This window comes from Pelophylax lessonae, assembly GCF_965119305.1.
Source record: "Pelophylax lessonae genome assembly, chromosome: 6".
Classification (NCBI taxonomy): domain Eukaryota; kingdom Metazoa; phylum Chordata; class Amphibia; order Anura; family Ranidae; genus Pelophylax; species Pelophylax lessonae.
The window spans coordinates 1506522-1527653 of NC_138773.1; the positions used below are offsets into that span (position 1 = coordinate 1506522).

Consider the following 21132-nt stretch of genomic DNA (forward strand, 5'->3'; position numbering starts at 1 on the left):
GCTAATGCGCCGGCTGGAGGGCGGGATCTGGGGCTGTGACGTCATTACGTACTGCAATAGTTCTGCGCATGCGCGATGTGTCAGAGCTACTTCCGGCTGTCCCCGATTCAACATGGCGGAGAGTGGAAGAGGCGGCTGTGTGTGATTGTACGGTATGTGGGCCCGGGGCCCCGAAATGGGCGTGTGACCCCCTCAGAGGGATATAGGGGGGGGGGGACTGACTGACAGACAGGGGAACCGGAGGGGGAGGAGCACAGAGTGAGAGAGGGGGGAAAGAGACCAATGAGGAGAGAGGAGGTGATGTGACAGAGAGGGGGAGGGGACGTAGACGGGCAGGGGAGGGGGTCGTAGACGGGCAGGGGAGGGGTCGTAGACGGGCAGGGGAGAGAACGTAGACGGGCAGGGGAGGGGGTCGTAGACGGGCAGGGGAGGGGACGTAGACGGGCAGGGGAGGGGGTCGTAGACGGGCAGGGGAGGGGTCGTAGACGGGCAGGGGAGGGGACGTAGACGGGCAGGGGAGAGAACGTAGACGGGCAGGGGAGGGGACGTAGACGGGCAGGGGAGGGGGTCGTAGACGGGCAGGGGAGGGGACGTAGACGGGCAGGGGAGAGAACGTAGACGGGCAGGGGAGGGGGTCGTAGACGGGGAGGGGACGTAGACGGGCAGGGGAGAGAACGTAGACGGGCAGGGGAGGGGGACGTAGACGGGCAGGGGAGGGGACGTAGACGGGCAGGGGAGGGGGTCGTAGACGGGCAGGGGAGGGGGTCGTAGACGGGCAGGGGAGGGGTCGTAGACGGGCAGGGGAGGGGGTCGTAGACGGGCAGGGGAGGGGACGTAGACGGGCAGGGGAGGGGACGTAGACGGGCAGGGGAGGGGGACGTAGACGGGCAGGGGAGGGGTCGTAGACGGGCAGGGGAGAGAACGTAGACGGGCAGGGGAGGGGGTCGTAGATGGGCAGGGGAGGGGATGTAGACGGGCAGGGGAGGGGGTCGTAGACGGGCAGGGGAGGGGACGTAGACGGGCAGGGGAGGGGACGTAGACGGGCAGGGGAGGGGGTCGTAGACGGGCAGGGGAGGGGTCGTAGACGGGCAGGGGAGGGGACGTAGACGGGCAGGGGAGGGGGTCGTAGACGGGCAGGGGAGGGGTCGTAGACGGGCAGGGGAGGGGGTCGTAGACGGGCAGGGGAGGGGACGTAGACGGGCAGGGGAGGGGACGTAGACGGGCAGGGGAGGGGACGTAGACGGGCAGGGGAGGGGGTCGTAGACGGGCAGGGGAGGGGACGTAGACGGGCAGGGGAGGGGGTCGTAGACGGGCAGGGGAGGGGTCGTAGACGGGCAGGGGAGGGGACGTAGACGGGCAGGGGAGGGGTCGTAGACGGGCAGGGGAGGGGTCGTAGACGGGCAGGGGAGGGGACGTAGACGGGCAGGGGAGGGGGTCGTAGACGGGCAGGGGAGGGGTCGTAGACGGGCAGGGGAGGGGGACGTAGACGGGTAAGGGAGGGGACGTAGACGGGCAGGGGGATCACGGGCAGGGGAGGGAGACGTAGATGGGGAGGGGGTCATAGACGGCAGGGGAGGGGGACGTAGATGGGGAGGGGGACGTAGACGGGCAGGGGAGGGGTCGTAGACGGGCAGGGGAGGGGTCGTAGACGGGCAGGGGAGGGGGACGTAGACGGGTAAGGGAGGGGACGTAGACGGGCAGGGGGATCACGGGCAGGGGAGGGAGACGTAGATGGGGAGGGGGTCATAGACGGCAGGGGAGGGGGACGTAGATGGGGAGGGGGACGTAGACGGGCAGGGGAGGGGTCGTAGACGGGCAGGGGAGGGGTCGTAGACGGGCAGGGGAGGGGGACGTAGACGGGTAAGGGAGGGGACGTAGACGGGCAGGGGGATCACGGGCAGGGGAGGGAGACGTAGATGGGGAGGGGGTCATAGACGGCAGGGGAGGGGGACGTAGACGGGCAGGGGAGGGGTCGTAGACGGGCAGGGGAGGGGGACGTAGACGGGCAGGGGAGGGGGTCGTAGACGGGCAGGGGAGGGGGTCGTAGACGGGCAGGGGAGGGGGACGTAGACGGGTAAGGGAGGGGACGTAGACGGGCAGGGGGATCACGGGCAGGGGAGGGAGACGTAGATGGGGAGGGGGTCATAGACGGCAGGGGAGGGGGACGTAGACGGGCAGGGGAGGGGTCGTAGACGGGCAGGGGAGGGGTCGTAGACGGGCAGGGGAGGGGGTCGTAGACGGGCAGGGGAGGGGGTCGTAGACGGGCAGGGGAGGGGGTCGTAGAAGGGCAGGGGAGGGGGTCGTAGACGGGCAGGGGAGGGGACGTAGACGGGCAGGGGAGGGGACGTAGACGGGCAGGGGAGGGGGTCGTAGACGGGCAGGGGAGGGGTCGTAGACGGGCAGGGGAGGGGACGTAGACGGGCAGGGGAGGGGGTCGTAGACGGGCAGGGGAGGGGTCGTAGACGGGCAGGGGAGGGGGTCGTAGACGGGCAGGGGAGGGGACGTAGACGGGCAGGGGAGGGGACGTAGACGGGCAGGGGAGGGGACGTAGACGGGCAGGGGAGGGGGTCGTAGACGGGCAGGGGAGGGGTCGTAGACGGGCAGGGGAGGGGACGTAGACGGGCAGGGGAGGGGGTCGTAGACGGGCAGGGGAGGGGTCGTAGACGGGCAGGGGAGGGGACGTAGACGGGCAGGGGAGGGGTCGTAGACGGGCAGGGGAGGGGACGTAGACGGGCAGGGGAGGGGGTCGTAGACGGGCAGGGGAGGGGTCGTAGACGGGCAGGGGAGGGGGACGTAGACGGGTAAGGGAGGGGACGTAGACGGGCAGGGGGATCACGGGCAGGGGAGGGAGACGTAGATGGGGAGGGGGGTCATAGACGGCAGGGGAGGGGGACGTAGATGGGGAGGGGGACGTAGACGGGCAGGGGAGGGGTCGTAGACGGGCAGGGGAGGGGTCGTAGACGGGCAGGGGAGGGGGACGTAGACGGGTAAGGGAGGGGACGTAGACGGGCAGGGGGATCACGGGCAGGGGAGGGAGACGTAGATGGGGAGGGGGTCATAGACGGCAGGGGAGGGGGACGTAGATGGGGAGGGGGACGTAGACGGGCAGGGGAGGGGTCGTAGACGGGCAGGGGAGGGGTCGTAGACGGGCAGGGGAGGGGGACGTAGACGGGTAAGGGAGGGGACGTAGACGGGCAGGGGGATCACGGGCAGGGGAGGGAGACGTAGATGGGGAGGGGGTCATAGACGGCAGGGGAGGGGGACGTAGACGGGCAGGGGAGGGGTCGTAGACGGGCAGGGGAGGGGGACGTAGACGGGTAAGGGAGGGGACGTAGACGGGCAGGGGGATCACGGGCAGGGGAGGGAGACGTAGATGGGGAGGGGGTCATAGACGGCAGGGGAGGGGGACGTAGATGGGGAGGGGGACGTAGACGGGCAGGGGAGGGGTCGTAGACGGGCAGGGGAGGGGTCGTAGACGGGCAGGGGAGGGGTCGTAGACGGGCAGGGGAGGGGGACGTAGACGGGTAAGGGAGGGGACGTAGACGGGCAGGGGGATCACGGGCAGGGGAGGGAGACGTAGATGGGGAGGGGGTCATAGACGGCAGGGGAGGGGGACGTAGATGGGGAGGGGGACGTAGACGGGCAGGGGAGGGGTCGTAGACGGGCAGGGGAGGGGTTGTAGACGGGCAGGGGAGGGGGACGTAGACGGGTAAGGGAGGGGACGTAGACGGGCAGGGGGATCACGGGCAGGGGAGGGAGACGTAGATGGGGAGGGGGTCATAGACGGCAGGGGAGGGGGACGTAGATGGGGAGGGGGACGTAGACGGGCAGGGGAGGGGTCGTAGACGGGCAGGGGAGGGGTCGTAGACGGGCAGGGGAGGGGGTCGTAGACGGGCAGGGGAGGGGGTCGTAGACGGGCAGGGGAGGGGGTCGTAGAAGGGCAGGGGAGGGGGTCGTAGAAGGGCAGGGGAGGGGGTCGTAGACGGGCAGGGGAGGGGGACATAGACGGGTAAGGGAGGGGACGTAGACGGGCAGGGGAGGGGACCTAGACGGGCAGGGGAGGTGTCGTAGACGGGCAGGGGAGGGGGTCGTAGACGGGCAGGGGAGGGGGTCGTAGACGGGCAGGGGAGGGGGTCGTAGACGGGCAGGGGAGGGGTCGTAGAAGGGCAGGGGAGGGGGTCGTAGAAGGGCAGGGGAGGGGGTCGTAGACGGGCAGGGGAGTGGGTCATAGACGGGCAGGGGAGTGGGTCATAGACGGGAAGGGGGATCACGGGCAGGGGAGGGAGACGTAGATGGGGAGGGGGTCATAGACGGCAGATGATGGGGATTGGGGGGTGGAGGTGGGGAGATGATAGGGGCGGAGGCGGGGAGATGATAGGGGTGGAGGAGGCAAGGAGATGATGGGGATGGAGGGGTGGAGGCGGGGAGATGATGGGGAAGGAGGGGTGGAGGCAGGGAGATGATGGGGAAGGAGGCGGGGAGATGATGGGGAAGGAGGGGTGGAGGCAGGGAGATGATAGGGGTGGAGGAGGCAAGGAGATGATGGGGATGGAGGGTTGGAGGCAGGGAGATGATGGGGATGGAGGGGTGGAGGTGGGGAGATGATGGAGTAACAGAGGCGGGGAGATGATGGGGGTGGAGGTGGGGAGATGATGGAGTGACAGAGGCGGGGAGATGATGGGGATGGAGGGGTGGAGGTGGGGAGATGATGGGGAAGGAGGGGTGGAGGCAGGGAGATGATGGGGAAGGAGGCGGGGAGATGATGGGGAAGGAGGGGTGGAGGCAGGGAGATGATAGGGGTGGAGGAGGCAAGGAGATGATGGGGATGGAGGGGTGGAGGCGGGGAGATGATGGGGAAGGAGGGGTGGAGGCAGGGAGATGATGGGGAAGGAGGCGGGGAGATGATGGGGAAGGAGGGGTGGAGGCAGGGAGATGATAGGGGTGGAGGAGGCAAGGAGATGATGGGGATGGAGGGTTGGAGGCAGGGAGATGATGGGGATGGAGGGGTGGAGGTGGGGAGATGATGGAGTAACAGAGGCGGGGAGATGATGGGGGTGGAGGCGGGGAGATGATGGAGGGGTGGAGGTGGGGGAGATGATGGGGATTGGGGGGTGGAGGTGGGGAGATGATGGAGTGACAGAGGCGGGGAGATGATGGAGGGGTGGAGGCGGGGAGATGATGGGGATGGAGGGGTGGAGGCGGGGAGATGATGGGGATGGAGGGGTGGAGGCAGGGAGATGATGGGTTTGGAGGCAGGGAGATGATGGGGATGGAGGAGTGGAGGCGGGGAGATGATGGTGATTGGGGGGTGGAGGCGGGGAGATGTTAGGGGTGGAGGACGCGGGGAGATGATGGGGATGGAGGGGTGGAGGCGGGGAGATGATGGGGGTGGAGGCGGGGAGATGATGGGGAAGGAGGGGTGGAGGCGGGGAGATGATGGGGAAGGAGGGGTGGAGGCGGGGAGATGATGGGGAAGGAGGGGTGGAGGTGGGGAGATGATGGGGAAGGAGGGGTGGAGGCGGGGAGATGATGGGGAAGGAGGGGTGGAGGCAGGGAGATGATGGGGATGGAGGGTTGGAGGCAGGGAGATGATGGGGGTGGAGGTGGGGAGATGATGGGGAACTAGGGGTGGAGGCAGGGAGATGATAGGGGTGGAGGAGGCAGGGAGATGATGGGGATGGAGGGGTGGAGGCAGGGAGGTGATTGGGGGGTGGAGGCGGGGAGATGATGGGGATGGAGGCGGGGAGATGATGGGGGTGGAGGCGGGGAGATGATGGGGGTGGAGGCGGGGAGATGATGGGGAAGGAGGGGTGGAGGCAGGGAGATGATGGAGTGAAGGAGGCAGGTAGATGATGGGGGTGGAGGTGGGGAGATGATGGGGAAGGAGGGGTGGAGGCGGGGAGATGATAGGGGTGGAGGAGGCAGGGAGATGATGGGGATGGAGGGTTGGAGGCAGGGAGATGATGGGGGTGGAGGTGGGGAGATGATGGGGATGGAGGGGTTGAGGCGGGGAGATGATGGGGATGGAGGGGTGGAGGCGGGGAGCTGATGGGGATGGAGGGGTTGAGGCGGGGAGATGATGGGGAACTAGGGGTGGAGGCAGGGAGATGATAGGGGTGGAGGAGGCAGGGAGATGATGGTGGGGTGGAGGCGGGGAGATGATGGGGATTGGGGAGTGGAGGCGGGGAGATGATGGGTGTGGAGGCGGGGAGATGATGGGGAAGGAGGTGTGGAGGCAGGGAGATGATGGAGTGAAGGAGGCAGGGAGATGATGGGGGTGGAGGTGGGGAGATGGTGGGGTGGAGGCGGGGAGATGATGGGGATTGGGGGGTGGAGGCGGGGAGATGATGGGGGGTGGAGGCGGGGAGATGATGGGGATGGAGTCACAGAGGTGGGGAGATGGTGGGGGTGGAGGCGGGGAGTGGATGGTGATGGAGGCGGGAAGATTATGGTGATGGGCGGGAGAACAATGGGGGGAGGTGTGGCTTGCACAGGGTCAGTGATGTCTCCTGTGATCCTTCTTGCAGGTAATCCTCTCGGAGTGTGTCAGTAAATGTGATCGCTGTCAGTAAATGTGATCGCTGTGCGGAGAGGACCTCTCATAGAGGACCACCATGTCTGGGGCAGGAAGTAAGAGATCAGCGGGGGATGGGGGTGCTGGTCCTTCAGAGAAGAAAGCCAACCATGAAGAGAAGACGCAGACTACACTCATTGAGCCGATCCGCCTGGGAGGAATCTCTTCTACGGTCAGTGCACGGGGGGGGGGGGGGGGGTTGCTGTGTGGGATGTCAGGCACACAATGGGGGGTATAAGGCTGATGGGTACGGGGGGAGAGGTGCTGTGTGGGATGTCGGACAAACTGTGGTGTGTATAAGGATGACAAATACATGGGGAGGTTGGGGAGTGCTGTGTGGGATGTCAGGCATACTATGAGGGGTGTAAGGATGACGGGTACTGGGGGGGGGGTGCTGTGTGTGTGGGGGGGGGGGGAGTGCTGTGTGTGATGTCAGCCCACTATGAGGGGTATAAGGATGATGGGTACGGGGGGGGGGGGTGCTGTGTGTGTGTGTGGGGGGGGAGGGGTGCTGTGTGTGAAGTCAGGCACAAAATGAGGGATATAACGATGACAGGTATGGGGTGGGGGGCTGCTGCGTGGGGCAAAGTGCACAGAGGTATAAGGATGATGGGTACGGGGGGTGGGGTAGCTGTGTGTGTGTGTGGGGGGGGGGTGCTGTGTGTGACGTCAGGCACACTATGAGGGGTATAACGATGATGGGTATGGGGTGGGGGGGGTTGCTGTGTGGGGCAAAGTGCACAGGGGTATAAGGATGACGGGTACGGGGTCATTCTGCTCTCATACTGCCCCCCTCAGGAGGAGATGGATATGAAGGTTCTGCAGTTTAAGAATAAGAAGCTTGCGGAACGGCTGGAGCAGCGGCAGGGATTTGAGGACGAGCTGCGGGAGAAGATAGAGAAGTTGGAGAAGAGACAGGCCACTGATGACGCCACTCTGCTCATCGTCAACCGATACTGGAGCCGGGTACGTGCAGCGCCTGCGAGGAGGGATCACTGACCAAATTCTCCCTTCTCTGACCCAATACTCTCCCTTCTCTGACCCAATACTCTCCCTTCTCTGACCCAATACTCTTCCTTCTCTGACCCAATACTCTCCCTACTCTGACCCAATACTCTCCCTACTCTGACCCAATACTCTCCGTACTCTGACCCAATACTCTCCGTACTCTGACCCAATACTCTCCCTTCTCTGACCCAATACTCTCCGTACTCTGACCCAATACTCTCCCTACTCTGACCCAATACTCTCCGTACTCTGACCCAATACTCTCCGTACTCTGACCCAATACTCTCCGTACTCTGACCCAATACTCTCCGTACTCTGACCCAATACTCTCCGTACTCTGACCCAATACTCTCCGTACTCTGACCCAATACTCTCCCTACTCTGACCCAATACTCTCCGTACTCTGACCCAATACTCTCCGTACTCTGACCCAATACTCTCCGTACTCTGACCCAATACTCTCCGTACTCTGACCAATACTCTCCCTACTCTGACCCAATAATCTCCCTACTCTGACCCAATAATCTCCCTACTCTGACCCAATAATCTCCCTACTCTGACCCAATAATCTCCCTACTCTGACCCAATACTCTCCCTACTCTGACCCAATACTCTCCCTACTCTGACCCAATACTCTCCCTACTCTGACCCAATAATCTCCCTTCTCTAACCCAATAATCTCCCTACTCTGACCCAATACTCCCTACACTGACCCTTTACTCCCTACTCTGACCCTATACTCTCCCTACTCTGACCCTATACTCTCCCTACTCTGACCCAATACTCTCCCTACTCTGACCCAATAATCTCCCTTCTCTGACCCAATAATCTCCCTACTCTGACCCAATACTCTCCCTACTCTGACCCAATACTCCCTACACTGACCCTTTACTCCCTACTCTGACCCTATACTCTCCCTACTCTGACCCTATACTCTCCCTACTCTGACCCTATACTCTCCCTACTTTGACCCTATACTCTCCCTACTTTGACCCTATACTCTCCCTACTCTGACCCTATACTCTCCCTACTCTGACCCTATACTCTCCCTACTTTGACCCTTTACTCTCCCTACTTTGACCCTATACTCTCCCTACTTTGACCCTATACTCTCCCTACTCTGACCCTATACTCTCCCTACTCTGACCCAATGCTCCTTACACCGACCCAGTATTCCCTACACCCACTGTAACGGATCCGCGACCCACACTGTGTTTGTGGGCTTCCGTCAGTGTTGAACATATATAGAGATTCCAGTCGCCCCCCCATACAAAGCTTGCCGACAACTTAGCTTGTATGTGTCTGAAAACAACAACTCCTTTATTGAACAAGAAACAGACTTTTTATATACTTGAGAATTATGTCAGTCACTACAGCCGAATATTTACCCAAAACATCACACAATGGTTCAATAACGAGGTACAGCTGACTCATGGCTAATCCCATCTAGACAAGGTTATCATTAACATGCTAATTAACTCAGCGTACTTATACCAGCCTGGAGGACCAGACTGCCGGCACCAAGGCTAAAACAAAATACAAAATTACACATTATTATAAGTATAAACACAGAACATCCTATTACACAGACAATAGGAAAAGACCACCAGTGACAGACTGTCCGTCTCCTACATTGAAGTACATGGAATCATGGAATACACATCTAAGCATTGCTTTGAATATTTAGGAGTCAGACTTCATGGCAACACGCTATAGGTCTCACAGTGTAAAGTGGGAATAAATCTGCATAGTTCTTGAGAGATATTGTTGATAAATATTACTCTCCCATTTGAGTAATCCAAACCATATTCTCATGAAGTCCATCATTTCCTTGGTCACCCTGTTTTCGGTGTCCTTAATAGACACAGAGTGACTTACACATAAGAGGGGGCTGACACAGGGATTTCTCAACCCCTCTAAGGTAATCTGGGTTCCACAGGCCCCCCAACCAAAGTGACTCCCGTTACATCCCATACGTCCTCTGTCCATACAGGTCAGTCTATGGTCCCATGCGTCCTCTGTCCATACAGGTCAGTCTATGGTCCCATACGTCCTCTGTCCATACAGGTCAGTCTATGGTCCCATACGTCCTCTGTCCATACAGGTCAGTCCCATACGTCCTCGGTGACCTCTTCCTGAACTCGTTGTCCTTTTCTCTCCTCTCAGTTAGATGAGAATGTGCAGCTCCTGTTAAATCGGTATGATAATGAGCCGCCACCCCCCCAGCCCGGGGCCCCGGAGGAGAAGGAGGAGCCAAAGGAGAGCCATGCTGGAGCTGAGGGCCCCCAGGCCACAGAGGAGACTGACCGTAAAGGTAATGGGGGATTGGAGGCGGAGCCCACTGTCTGTAGTCGATGTTATGGGGGGCAGAGTGATTGGAGGCGGAGCCCACTGTGTGTAATACATTTTATGGGGGGGTGGGTGATTGAAGGCGGAGCCTGCTGTTAGTAGTACATGCTATGGGGGGGCGGGGTGATTGGAGGCGGAGCCTGTTGCGTGTATTACATTTTTATAGGGGGCGGTGGGGTTAGAGGAGGAGCCCGCTGTTTGTAGTACATGTTATGGGGGCGGGGTGATTGGAGGCGGAGCCTACTGTTTGTAGTACATATTATGAGGGGTAGGGTGATTGGAGGCGGGGCCCGCTGTGTGTAGTTCATATTATGGGGGTGGGGTGATTGGAGGCGGGGTCTGTTGTGTGTAATACATGTTATGGGGGCGGGCTGATTGGAGGCGACCGCTATGTGTAAAACATGTTATGGTACATTGGGTGATTGGAGGCGGAGCCTGCTGTTTTTAGTTGTAACAGAACAGCGACCCACACTTTGTTTGTGGGCTTCCGTCAGTATACGGCTTCCTGCAGTCTGAACATAGATATCAGATATACCAGCCGCCCTACATACAAAACTAGCCAACAACTTAGCTTGTATGTATCTGAAAACATCAACTCCTTTATTGAACAGTCTCTCTCAGAATATATACTCACAGGAGGACCCCCCTCCTGATCAAACTACCCCATCAGGTCACGTGCCTGATTACATTATCATATGCAGATGAAATTGTATACAGAGATAGAATTAACCTGAACTAATTATCTAACCATCTGGACAGAAACAATAGGTGAGTTCATTAACAATGGGACAGACAGGCTTAACAGAATCCACATCACACCTTAATATACAGACAATAGGAAGAGACCACCAGTGACAGACTGTCCGTCTCTGACATTGAAGAACATGGAACAGAGGCCAATGTGATTGGCTCTTTCAATGAACATGTTCAGAATCAAATCGGCCAGGAATATTCTTCATATATTTCTTGAGATATATGGATGATAAATATTATTGTCCCATTTGAAGTAATCCAAACCATATTCTCAGTGTCCATTAAGTACCTGTCCATCATTTCCTTACACATAGGAGGGGCTTAGGGGGCAGAGACAGGGATTTCCCAACCTCTCTAAGGTAAGCAGTGTTCCACAGACCCCCAACCAAAGTGACTCCCATCACATCTCTCCCCTTTCCAAACGCAGGAGGAGACCCCAAACGGGTTGACTTCGAAGTTAGTCCATAGTTCCCATCCCCCAATGTCTGCACCCACACAGTACTCCAAACAAATTGTCCCAAACACAGCGTTACTCACCCAGCCAACCTCTGCCTCTCTCGTAGATTATACCCGCCGCTGGGGAGAAGCGTGGACTGGCCCTTCCCCTGGGAGTCTATTCAGCTGCTGGAGAGAGGACAGGGTGGCTGGGCTCACTCCCTCAGGCTGTTGGGGATCTGGACTGACTGCCCAGCATCTCTGGGATATAAAGGCAGAGTCTGCAGTCCCATCCACTTTCTCAGGAAACCCATCCTTTGTTAGTTGAGGGCAGAGCTCAGTGATATACGGCCCTGATGCCCGCTGTGCCGCAGGGAAGTAAATTGAAAAGTCAGTGGCCTTGCACACATCTTCCTGGGTCACCGATTATTGCAGGCAGAGGTCAGCAGTGCTAGGCCTGGATGCCGCTCTTCTCCTGTAGGCTCCCTGGGATGTTCCTCCTCAGCAGAAAAGTCTATTATATCCTCAGTCTCTGGGATTGCTGAAAGTCCAGGGCACAGGCAGGTGGCACTCGGGCTCAGTGCCAACACTTTGGCAGGTGATTTATCATCCATATCATGAAAAGTCAGGTAAATCTGTAATCCGTGGCTGGGGCTGGGTAGGGGGACCAACCATCTCCACCCCCAGTGCTGTTGGCTGTTGCTGGGATGAGGGACCTACAATCTCCTCTTCCGGTAACACTGGTTGGTGCTGAGCAGAGTCTAGCAGCCATCTGTAGGCGATCTCCCATTCCTGAATGGCCAGAAACTCCAAATCTTCCAGTGCCCAGAGAACTTCCGAGATGTTCAGAATCTTTTCTCTGGAATCCATCATTTCCTCTAACCGCCACTCCAAATCCCTCCCAAAGTTGGGGTCCTCTGACCATTTCTCTAATGACAGTCCCAGGCCGCCATAGCCAAAGCCTTCCATTGGGCTGTCGTCCGCTGTCCATGGGCACACTTGTGTCACATACCAGCAGAGAGCTCTATAGCTCCCGTCCAATCGTATCTCCTCCTAGACAAGCCGGCTTAACTCAGCTTTCCATTCCTTGTGCGGTTTATCTCCCAAATCCAGCGCCCACAATCCATACTGGGACCAGTACCCACAATCCATACTGGGACCAGCACCCACAATCCATACTGGGACCAGCACCCACAATCCATACTGGGACCAGCACCCACAATCCATACTGCGACCAGCACCCCCAATCCATACTGCGACCAGCACCCACAATCCATACTGCGACCAGCACCCACAATCCATACTGGGACCAGCACCCACAATCCATACTGGGACCAGCACCCCCAATCCATACTGGGACCAGCACCCCCAATCCATACTGGGACCAGCACCCCCAATCCATACTGGGACCAGCACCCCCAATCCATACTGGGACCAGCACCCACAATCCATACTGGGACCAGCACCCACAATCCATACTGCGACCAGTACCCACAATCCATACTGCGACCAGCACCCACAATCCATACTGGGACCAGTACCCCCAATCCATACTGCGACCAGTACCCACAATCCATACTGGGACCAGCACCCACAATCCATACTGCGACCAGTACCCACAATCCATACTGGGACCAGCACCCACAATCCATACTGCGACCAGCACCCACAATCCATACTGGGACCAGTACCCACAATCCATACTGCGACCAGCACCCACAATCCATACTGCGACCAGCACCCACAATCCATACTGCGACCAGTACCCCCAATCCATACTGCGACCAGCACCCCCAATCCATACTGCGACCAGCACCCACAATCCATACTGCGACCAGCACCCCCAATCCATACTGCGACCAGCACCCACAATCCATACTGGGACCAGCACCCCCAATCCATACTGCGACCAGCACCCCCAATCCATACTGCGACCAGCACCCCCAATCCATACTGCGACCAGTACCCACAATCCATACTGCGACCAGCACCCACAATCCATACTGCGACCAGTACCCACAATCCATACTGGGACCAGCACCCCCAATCCATACTGGGACCAGCACCCCCAATCCATACTGGGACCAGCACCCCCAATCCATACTGCGACCAGCACCCCCAATCCATACTGGGACCAGCACCCCCAATCCATACTGGGACCAGCACCCCCAATCCATACTGAGACCAGCACCCGCAATCCATACTGGGACCAGCACCCGCAATCCATACTGGGACCAGCACCCGCAATCCATACTGGGACCAGCACCCGCAATCCATACTGGGACCAGCACCCGCAATCCATACTGGGACCAGCACCCGCAATCCATACTGGGACCAGCACCCGCAATCCATACTGGGACCAGCACCCGCAATCCATACTGGGACCAGCACCCCCAATCCATACTGGGACCAGCACCCCCAATCCATACTGGGACCAGCACCCCCAATCCATACTGCGACCAGCACCCACAATCCATACTGGGACCAGCACCCACAATCCATACTGCGACCAGTACCTTTCCTGGAAGGAGGAGAGGATTCTTCCCTTCTCTGACACCGGTCCCCTGTGCTGAGGACCTTCTCTGACACTGGTCCCCTGTGCTGAGGACCTTCTCTGACACCGGTCCCCTGTGCTGAGGACCTTCTCTGACACCGGTCCCCTGTGCTGAGGACCTTCTCTGACACCGGTCCCCTGTGCTGAGGACCTTCTCTGACACCGGTCCCCTGTGCTGAGGACCTTCTCTGACACCGATCCCCTGTGCTGAGGACCTTCTCTGACACCGGTCCCCTGTGCTGAGGACCTTCTCTGACACCGGTCCCCTGTGCTGAGGACCTTCTCTGACACCGGTCCCCTGTGCTGAGGACCTTCTCTGACACCGGTCCCCTGTGCTGAGGACCTTCTCTGACACCGGTCCCCTGTGCTGAGGACCTTCTCTGACACCGGTCCCCTGTGCTGAGGACCTTCTCTGACACCGGTCCCCTGTGCTGAGGACCTTCTCTGACACCGGTCCCCTGTGCTGAGGACCTTCTCTGACACCGGTCCCCTGTGCTGAGGACCTTCTCTGACACCGGTCCCCTGTGCTGAGGACCTTCTCTGACACCGGTCCCCTGTGCTGAGGACCTTCTGACACCGGTCCCCTGTGCTGAGGACCTTCTCTGACATTGGCCCCCTGTACTGTATCCGCATCTCTCGCAGCCTCCTTAAGAATTCCTCTTCCATGGCGGCTGATATCTGTACCTCTCCTCTTCTGCAACCCTGGATCCTGGTGGAGGTTTGGATGTCCCAGACTGCAGGAAGCATCCCACCGCTGCCACCAATGTAACAGAACAGCGACCTGGCTTCCTACAGTCTGAACATAGATATCAGATATTCCAGCTGCCCCCATACAAAGCTAGCCGACAACTTAGCTTGTATATATCTGAAAACATCAACTCCTTTATTGACAGTCTCGCACAGAATATATACACACATGAGGACCCCCCCCCCCCCTCCTGATCAAACTACCCCATCAGCTCAGGTGCCTGATTACATTATCAAATGCAGATGACATTGTATACAGAAATGGAATTAACCTGAACTAATTATCTAACCATCTGGATATAAACAATATGTGAGTTCATTAACAATGGGACAGACAGGCTTACCACAATCCACATCCCACCTCAATACACAGACAATAGGAAGAGACCACCAGTGACAGACTGTCCGTCTCTGACACTGAAGAACATGGAACAGAGGCCAATGTGATTGGCTCTTTCAATGAACATGTTCAGAATCAAATCGGCCAGGAATATTCTTCATATATTTCTTGAGATATATGGTTGATAAATATCACTGTCCCATTTGAAGTAATCCAAACCATATTCTCAGTGTCCAGTACGTAGCTGTCCATTTTCCCGGTCACGCTGTGCCCCTAATAGACACAGGGTGACTTACACATAAGAGGGGCCTAGGGGGCTGAGCGAGGGATTTCCCAACCTCTCTAAGGTAAGCTGGGTTCCACGGGCCCCCAACCAAAGTGACTTCCATCCCAGTAGTACATGTTATGGGGGGGGGGGTGATTGGAGACGGAGCCTGCTGTTTGTAGTAAATGTAATAGGGGAGAGGAGCCCCCTGTGTGTGATGCATGTTAACGGGGGCGGGGTAATTGGAGGCGGAGCCTGCTGTTTGTAGTTTGTTATGGGGGGCGGAGTGATTGGAGGCGGAGCTTGCTGTTGTACATGTTATGGGGGGTGGGGTGATTGGAGGCGGAGCCTGCTGTTTGTAGTAAATGTAATGGGGGGAGGAGCCCCCTGTGTGTGATACATGTTATCGGGGGCGGGGTAATTGGAGGCGGAGCCTGCTGTTTGTAGTATGTTATGGGGGAGCGGAGTAATTGGAGGCGGAGCTTGCTGTTTGTAGTACATATTATGGGGGCGGGGTGATTGGAGGCGGAGCCTGCTGTTTGTAGTACATGTTGCGTTCTTTCCAGCTCTCAGTTCCTTCCTTCCATCCTTGCAGACACCCCCGCACCTCCAGCTGTTCCCTCGACACCCGAACCCTCCGGATCGCTCCCAGAATCCTCTCTGAACTTCCTGGCTACACTTGCCTGCAGTACTCCTGAGGAGATCGAGCTGCAGCTACAAGAACGCATGGAGTTCAGTAAGAGAGCCGTGTCCTGGGTCCTAGAGACCTCTAGCAAACTGCACCGCCGGGTGCAGGAACTGTGTGAGCGCATTCACAGCAGAGGTAAGGCACTGACGGAAGCTGGGATTGGGTTCTGTGGTCAGACGTGGGCGGGGCAGACAAACATTTATAATGAGCTACTCATTACTCTCCCTCAGTATAGAGTATGTGTGAAATATAAGGGGGACCCCCCCCATACACACAATGCTGCATGACCGACCCCCATATGTCACTGAGGTGGAGCCCAGGGGAAGGCGTGGCTAACCTCTGACCTATAAGTGGGGGTTGCTGTGACGTAATATGTACTTTTCAGTGACAGGTTCTCTTTCACAGCATTACGATATACTCACAGTACACCAAACATGGGGGGCGGTAATTCCAGATTCCTCCAGAAATAATCGCTGGACACCTGACTTCACTGACCTGGTACAAGCATGTAGCCAGTGACGTCACTGACCTGGTACAATGGTACAAGAATGTAGCCTGGGTTGTCACTGACCTGGTACAAGCATGTAGCCAGTGACGTCACTGACCTGGTACAAGAATGTAGCCAGTGATGTAAGTCAAGTGGCTGTCCTATGTACCCCCCCCCCCGTATGTGTATGATGGGTCTCCCCTCCCCCTGGTTTAGCAGTACCCCGGGCTGAGGACACTGGAGGGGAGTTATATTTAGGAGGGGGAGGGGCTCTTCATGTCATGTGACTCCTCTCTCATGTCTCTCTGAGCAGCGCCTGAGCAGCTGGATGAATCCCTGCGCAGCCTCAACAAGGAGCTGATCACAGAGAACCACAGACTGCAGGACCTGGCCATCGTCCTGCAGGAGAAGCACCATCGGATCTCCCTGCAGGTGAGAGTCCCCTTCCATAATGACACACGGTGGGGGGGGGCATCCCCTTCCATAATGACACACGGGGGGGGGGGGCGTCGCCTTCCATAATGACACACGGCGGGGGGGGGGGCGTCCCCTTCCATAATGGCACACGGTGGGGGGGGGCGTCCCCTTCCATAATGACACACGGTGGGGGGGCGTCCCCTTCCATAATGACACACGGCGGGGGGGGGCGTCCCCTTCCACAATGACACACGGCGGGGGGCATCCCCTTCCATAATGACACACGGCGGGGGGGGGGCCTCCCCTTCCATAATGACACACGGCGGGGGGCATCCTCTTCCATAATGACACACGGTGGGGGGGCGTCCCCTTCCATAATGACACACGGCGGGGGGGGTGTCCCCTTCCATAATGACACACGGCGGGGGGGGCATCCCATTCCATAATTACACACGGCGGGGGGCATCCCCTTCCATAATGACACACGGCGGGGGGGGGCGTCCCCTTCCATAATGACACACGGCGGGGGGCATCCTCTTCCATAATGACACACGGTGGGGGGGGCGTCCCCTTCCACAATGACACACGGCGGGGGCGTCCCCTTCCATAATAACACACGGCGGGGGGGGCATCCTCTTCCATAATGACACACGGTGGGGGGGGCGTCCCCTTCCACAATGACACACGGCGGGGGCGTCCCCTTCCATAATAACACACGGCGGGGGGGGCGTCCCCTTCCATAATGACACACGGCGGGGGGCATCCCCTTCCATAATGACACACGGCGGGGGGCATCCCCTTCCATAATGACACACGCCGGGTGGGGTGTCCCCTTCCATAATGACACACGGCGGGGGGGGGCGTCCCCTTCCATAATGACACACGGCGGGGGGGGCGTCCCCTTCCATAATGACACACGGCGGGGGGGGTGTCCCCTTCCACAATGACACACGGCGGGGGGGGGTGTCCCCTTCCATAATGACACACGGCGGGGGGGGGCGTCCCCTTCCACAATGACACACGGCGGGGGGCGTCCCCTTCCATAATGACACACGGCGGGGGGGGGGCGTCCCCTTTCATAATGACACACGGCGGGGGGGGGGCGTCCCCTTTCATAATGACACACGGCGGGGGGGCGCCCCCTTCCATAAAGACACACGGCGGGGGGTGGTGCATCCCCTTCCATAATGACACGGCGGGGGGGGGGTGTCCCCTTCCACTGTGATACCCAGGACGGTGGGTGGGGCGTCCTGTTCCGCTATGATACCCGGAAGGGTGGGGGGGGGTCCCTCTTTCGCTGTGATACCTGGGACGGGGGGTCTCCTTCTGTTTTGATACCCACGACGGGGGAGAGGTGCCCCCTTCCACCATCACACAGGGGGGTGAAGGGGGTGTGGGACAGAGAGCCTGAGCACTGTAATGCAGCAGTCAATACAGACTGGGGGTTTAGCAGAGAGGGGGAGCCCATGGCTAGGATTGGCAGAGCAGTGCAGGGAAGCATACTTTTGTTTACTGCTCTGTCCCCCACAGGTCCTCCTCTTCTATTCCAGGCTCTTCTATGTGATATCACCTGGGATGGACGAGAGGAGAGCTAGTGGAGATCAAGGGGAAAAGTTTGTTACAACAGCAGCTTCCCTGCGCTGCTCCTCTGATCAGACCCAATGTTCCATGAGCTGTAGATGTGAAAATTTTATTCAGGGCGTCCCCGAGATCTCAAACTCTCTGCCAAGGGTTCCTCCAAGGTAAAAAGGTTGAGAAACGGATTTAATTCATTGGTTGTGTCCCCCACCAGCACCATGAGCTCCAGGACCGCGCCGTCTCCTCCGAAACCAAAGTGTCTGAGATGGAGAGGAGCATCGAAGATCTGCAGTGGGACATCGAGAAGCTGAGGAAACACGAGCAGAAGCTGAACCGGCACCTGGCTGAGGCCCTGGAACAGGTTGGTGGCAAAGCATGGGAATTACTGTAATGCCCAGACCGGCCCTCAACTCTGCTCATTATAAACCTTTTCTCCTGCAGCTGAACTCCGGATGTCACATCTCAGGAAGTTCTGGAGGTTTCCAGGGAGGACAAACCACGCTGACAGTGCAGAAGGTGATGTCATCCATATTGTCTCCACTCTGACCCCAGTCACTGGCTATCCTCCGACCCCCCCCCCCCCCCCCAACGCGTCTTCCCTCTGACCCCCCCTCCCCTCACGTGTCTCCCCTCCGACCACCCCTTCCCTCACGCATCTCCCCTCCCTCATGCGTCTTCCCCTCCGCCCCCCCCCCTCCCCCTCCCCTCACGCGTCTTCCCCCTCCGACCCCCCCCCCCCTCCCCTCACGTGTCTTCCCCTCCGACCCCCCTCCCCCTCCCCTCACGCGTCTTCCCCTCCGACCCCCCCCCCCTCACGCATCCTCCCCTCCAACCCCTCACGTGTCTTCCCCTCCGACCCCCCTCACACGTCTTACCCTCCGACCCCCTCTCCCCCTCACGCTTCTTCCCTCCGACCCCCTCTCCCCCTCACGCGTCTTCCCTCCGACCCCCCTCTCCCCCTCACACGTCTTCCCTCCGACCCCCCCCACCCTCACGCGTCCTCCCCTTCAACCCTTCACGCATCTCCCCACCGACCCTCCCCCATGCATCCCCCCCCACGCGCCCCCCCCCTCACGCATCTCCCCTCGGACCCTCTCACGCGTCTCCTCTCCCAACCCCCCCCCCTGCTCATGCGTCTCCTCTCCCACCCCTCACACGTCTTCCTTCCACAGTTTGAGATGCTGAACGCAGAGCTGGAGGAGAACCAGGAACTGGCCAACAGTCGCCTGTGTGAGCTGGAGAAGCTGCAGAACGAGTTACAGGCGGCCGTACGGCTCAAGGAGAAGCTGAAGGTATATAGAAGTGTGGTGAGCAGAGGATGTCTGTTGTAGGTATAGCTCTACGTAAGGCTGAAGGTACAGTTGTGCTTAAAAGTTTGCATCCCCAGGCAGAAATAGTGAAAATTTGGCATTGATATGGAAAATAGGACCGATCATGCCAAAACACTTGGGGAACAGAAAAGAACTGTCAAAAGACCTGTGTAACAAGGTAATGGAGCTTTATAATGATGAAGAACATTTTAAAAAACATTTTTAAAAAGAAATCCAAAGATTTGTATATGTCAGTCAGTACTGTTCAATCGCTTATTAGGAAGTGGAAAATTCGGGGATCTTTTGATATTAAGCCAAGGTCAGGTAGACCAAGAAAGACTGTTCCTCTGGCAGTTGTGGCTGCAAAGAAAACGCCACAGGTAACTTCCGGAGACATATAGGCTGCTCTGGAAAAAGACGGTGTGGTTGTTATAAGGAGCACAATTTGAAAATACTGGAACAAAAATGACCTGCATCGTTGAGTTGGCCAAGCTGACCCTTCAGCACGACAATGACCCCAAGCACAGGGCCAAGCTGACCCTTCAGCAGGACAATGACCCCATGCACAGGGCCAAGCTGACCCTTCAGCAGGACAATGACCCCATGCACAAGGCCAAGCTGACCCTTCAGCAGGACAATGACCCCAAGCACAGGGTCAAGCTGACCCTTCAGCAGGACAATGACCCCAAGCACAGGGCCAAGCTGACCCTTCAGCAGGACAATGACCCCAAGCACAGGGCCAAGCTGACCCTTCAGCAGGACAATGACCCCAAGCACAGGGCCAAGCTGACCGTTCAGCAGGACTATGACCCCAAGCACAAGGCCAAGCTGACCCTTCAGCAGCACAATGACCCCAAGCACAAGGCCAAGCTGACCCTTCAGCAGGACAATGACCCCAAGCACGGGGCCAAGCTGACCCTCCAGCAGGACAATGACCCCAAGCATGGGGCCAGGTTGACCCTCCAGCAGGACTGTGATGGGAGTCACTTTGGTTGGGGGGCCTGTGGAACCCAGCTTACCTTAGGTAAGTCAGCCTGTGTCTATTAGGGGCCCATGGTGACCAAGGAAATTATGGACTTAATGGACACAGAATATGGTTTGGATTACTCAAATAGGACGGTAATAATTATCAACAATATATCTCAAGAACTATGAAGATTTAATCCTACTTTACACTGGGAGACCTATAGACTGTTGTAGACCATTGCCATGAAGTCTGTGACTGACGGACAGACTGATACTGGGGTCTCTTCTTATTGTAACATAGTAGTTGAGGTTGAATAAAGACAACAGTCCATCCAGTTCCCCCTGTGTAGGTGTGTGTGGCTGTAATCATCTCTCATACCCCTGAATGTTCTGATCCTGAGATGTACGTCCTAAGAGTTTTTTTAGAAGTAGCCATACTCCCCACAGATGCAACCATTTGTGGCAGAGAATTCCACAATCTTGTAGCCCTTGCTGTAAAGAACCTCCCACGTTGCCTGAGGTTAAATCTCTTCTCCTCTAATCGCATTGTACGGCCTCGTGTCCTCCTACATTCTTTGCGACTGAATAATTTTTTTTTTTTTTTTCTGTGTTGATATCACCATTGAGGTATTTATAAATTGCTATCATGTCCCCTCTCAGG

At 58.1% G+C, this 21132-nt stretch overlaps 1 protein-coding gene across 2 annotated transcripts in view; it reads left to right on the forward strand.

The window, feature by feature from the left end:
- Nucleotides 1-6569: 6569 nt before the first annotated feature.
- RNF40 (ring finger protein 40) overlaps nucleotides 6570-21132 on the forward strand; it is a 39299-nt gene continuing 24736 nt past the window's right edge. For both annotated transcript variants that reach the window (XM_082262288.1, XM_082262289.1), the window contains exons 1-8: nucleotides 6570-6746; nucleotides 7373-7540; nucleotides 9749-9896; nucleotides 15621-15848; nucleotides 16514-16632; nucleotides 18410-18556; nucleotides 18637-18711; nucleotides 19368-19487. In XM_082262288.1, the coding sequence (XP_082118414.1) occupies nucleotides 6615-6746; nucleotides 7373-7540; nucleotides 9749-9896; nucleotides 15621-15848; nucleotides 16514-16632; nucleotides 18410-18556; nucleotides 18637-18711; nucleotides 19368-19487 (1137 nt within the window). In that variant the 5' untranslated portion in view covers nucleotides 6570-6614. The remainder of the gene's footprint in view (nucleotides 6747-7372; nucleotides 7541-9748; nucleotides 9897-15620; nucleotides 15849-16513; nucleotides 16633-18409; nucleotides 18557-18636; nucleotides 18712-19367; nucleotides 19488-21132) is intronic.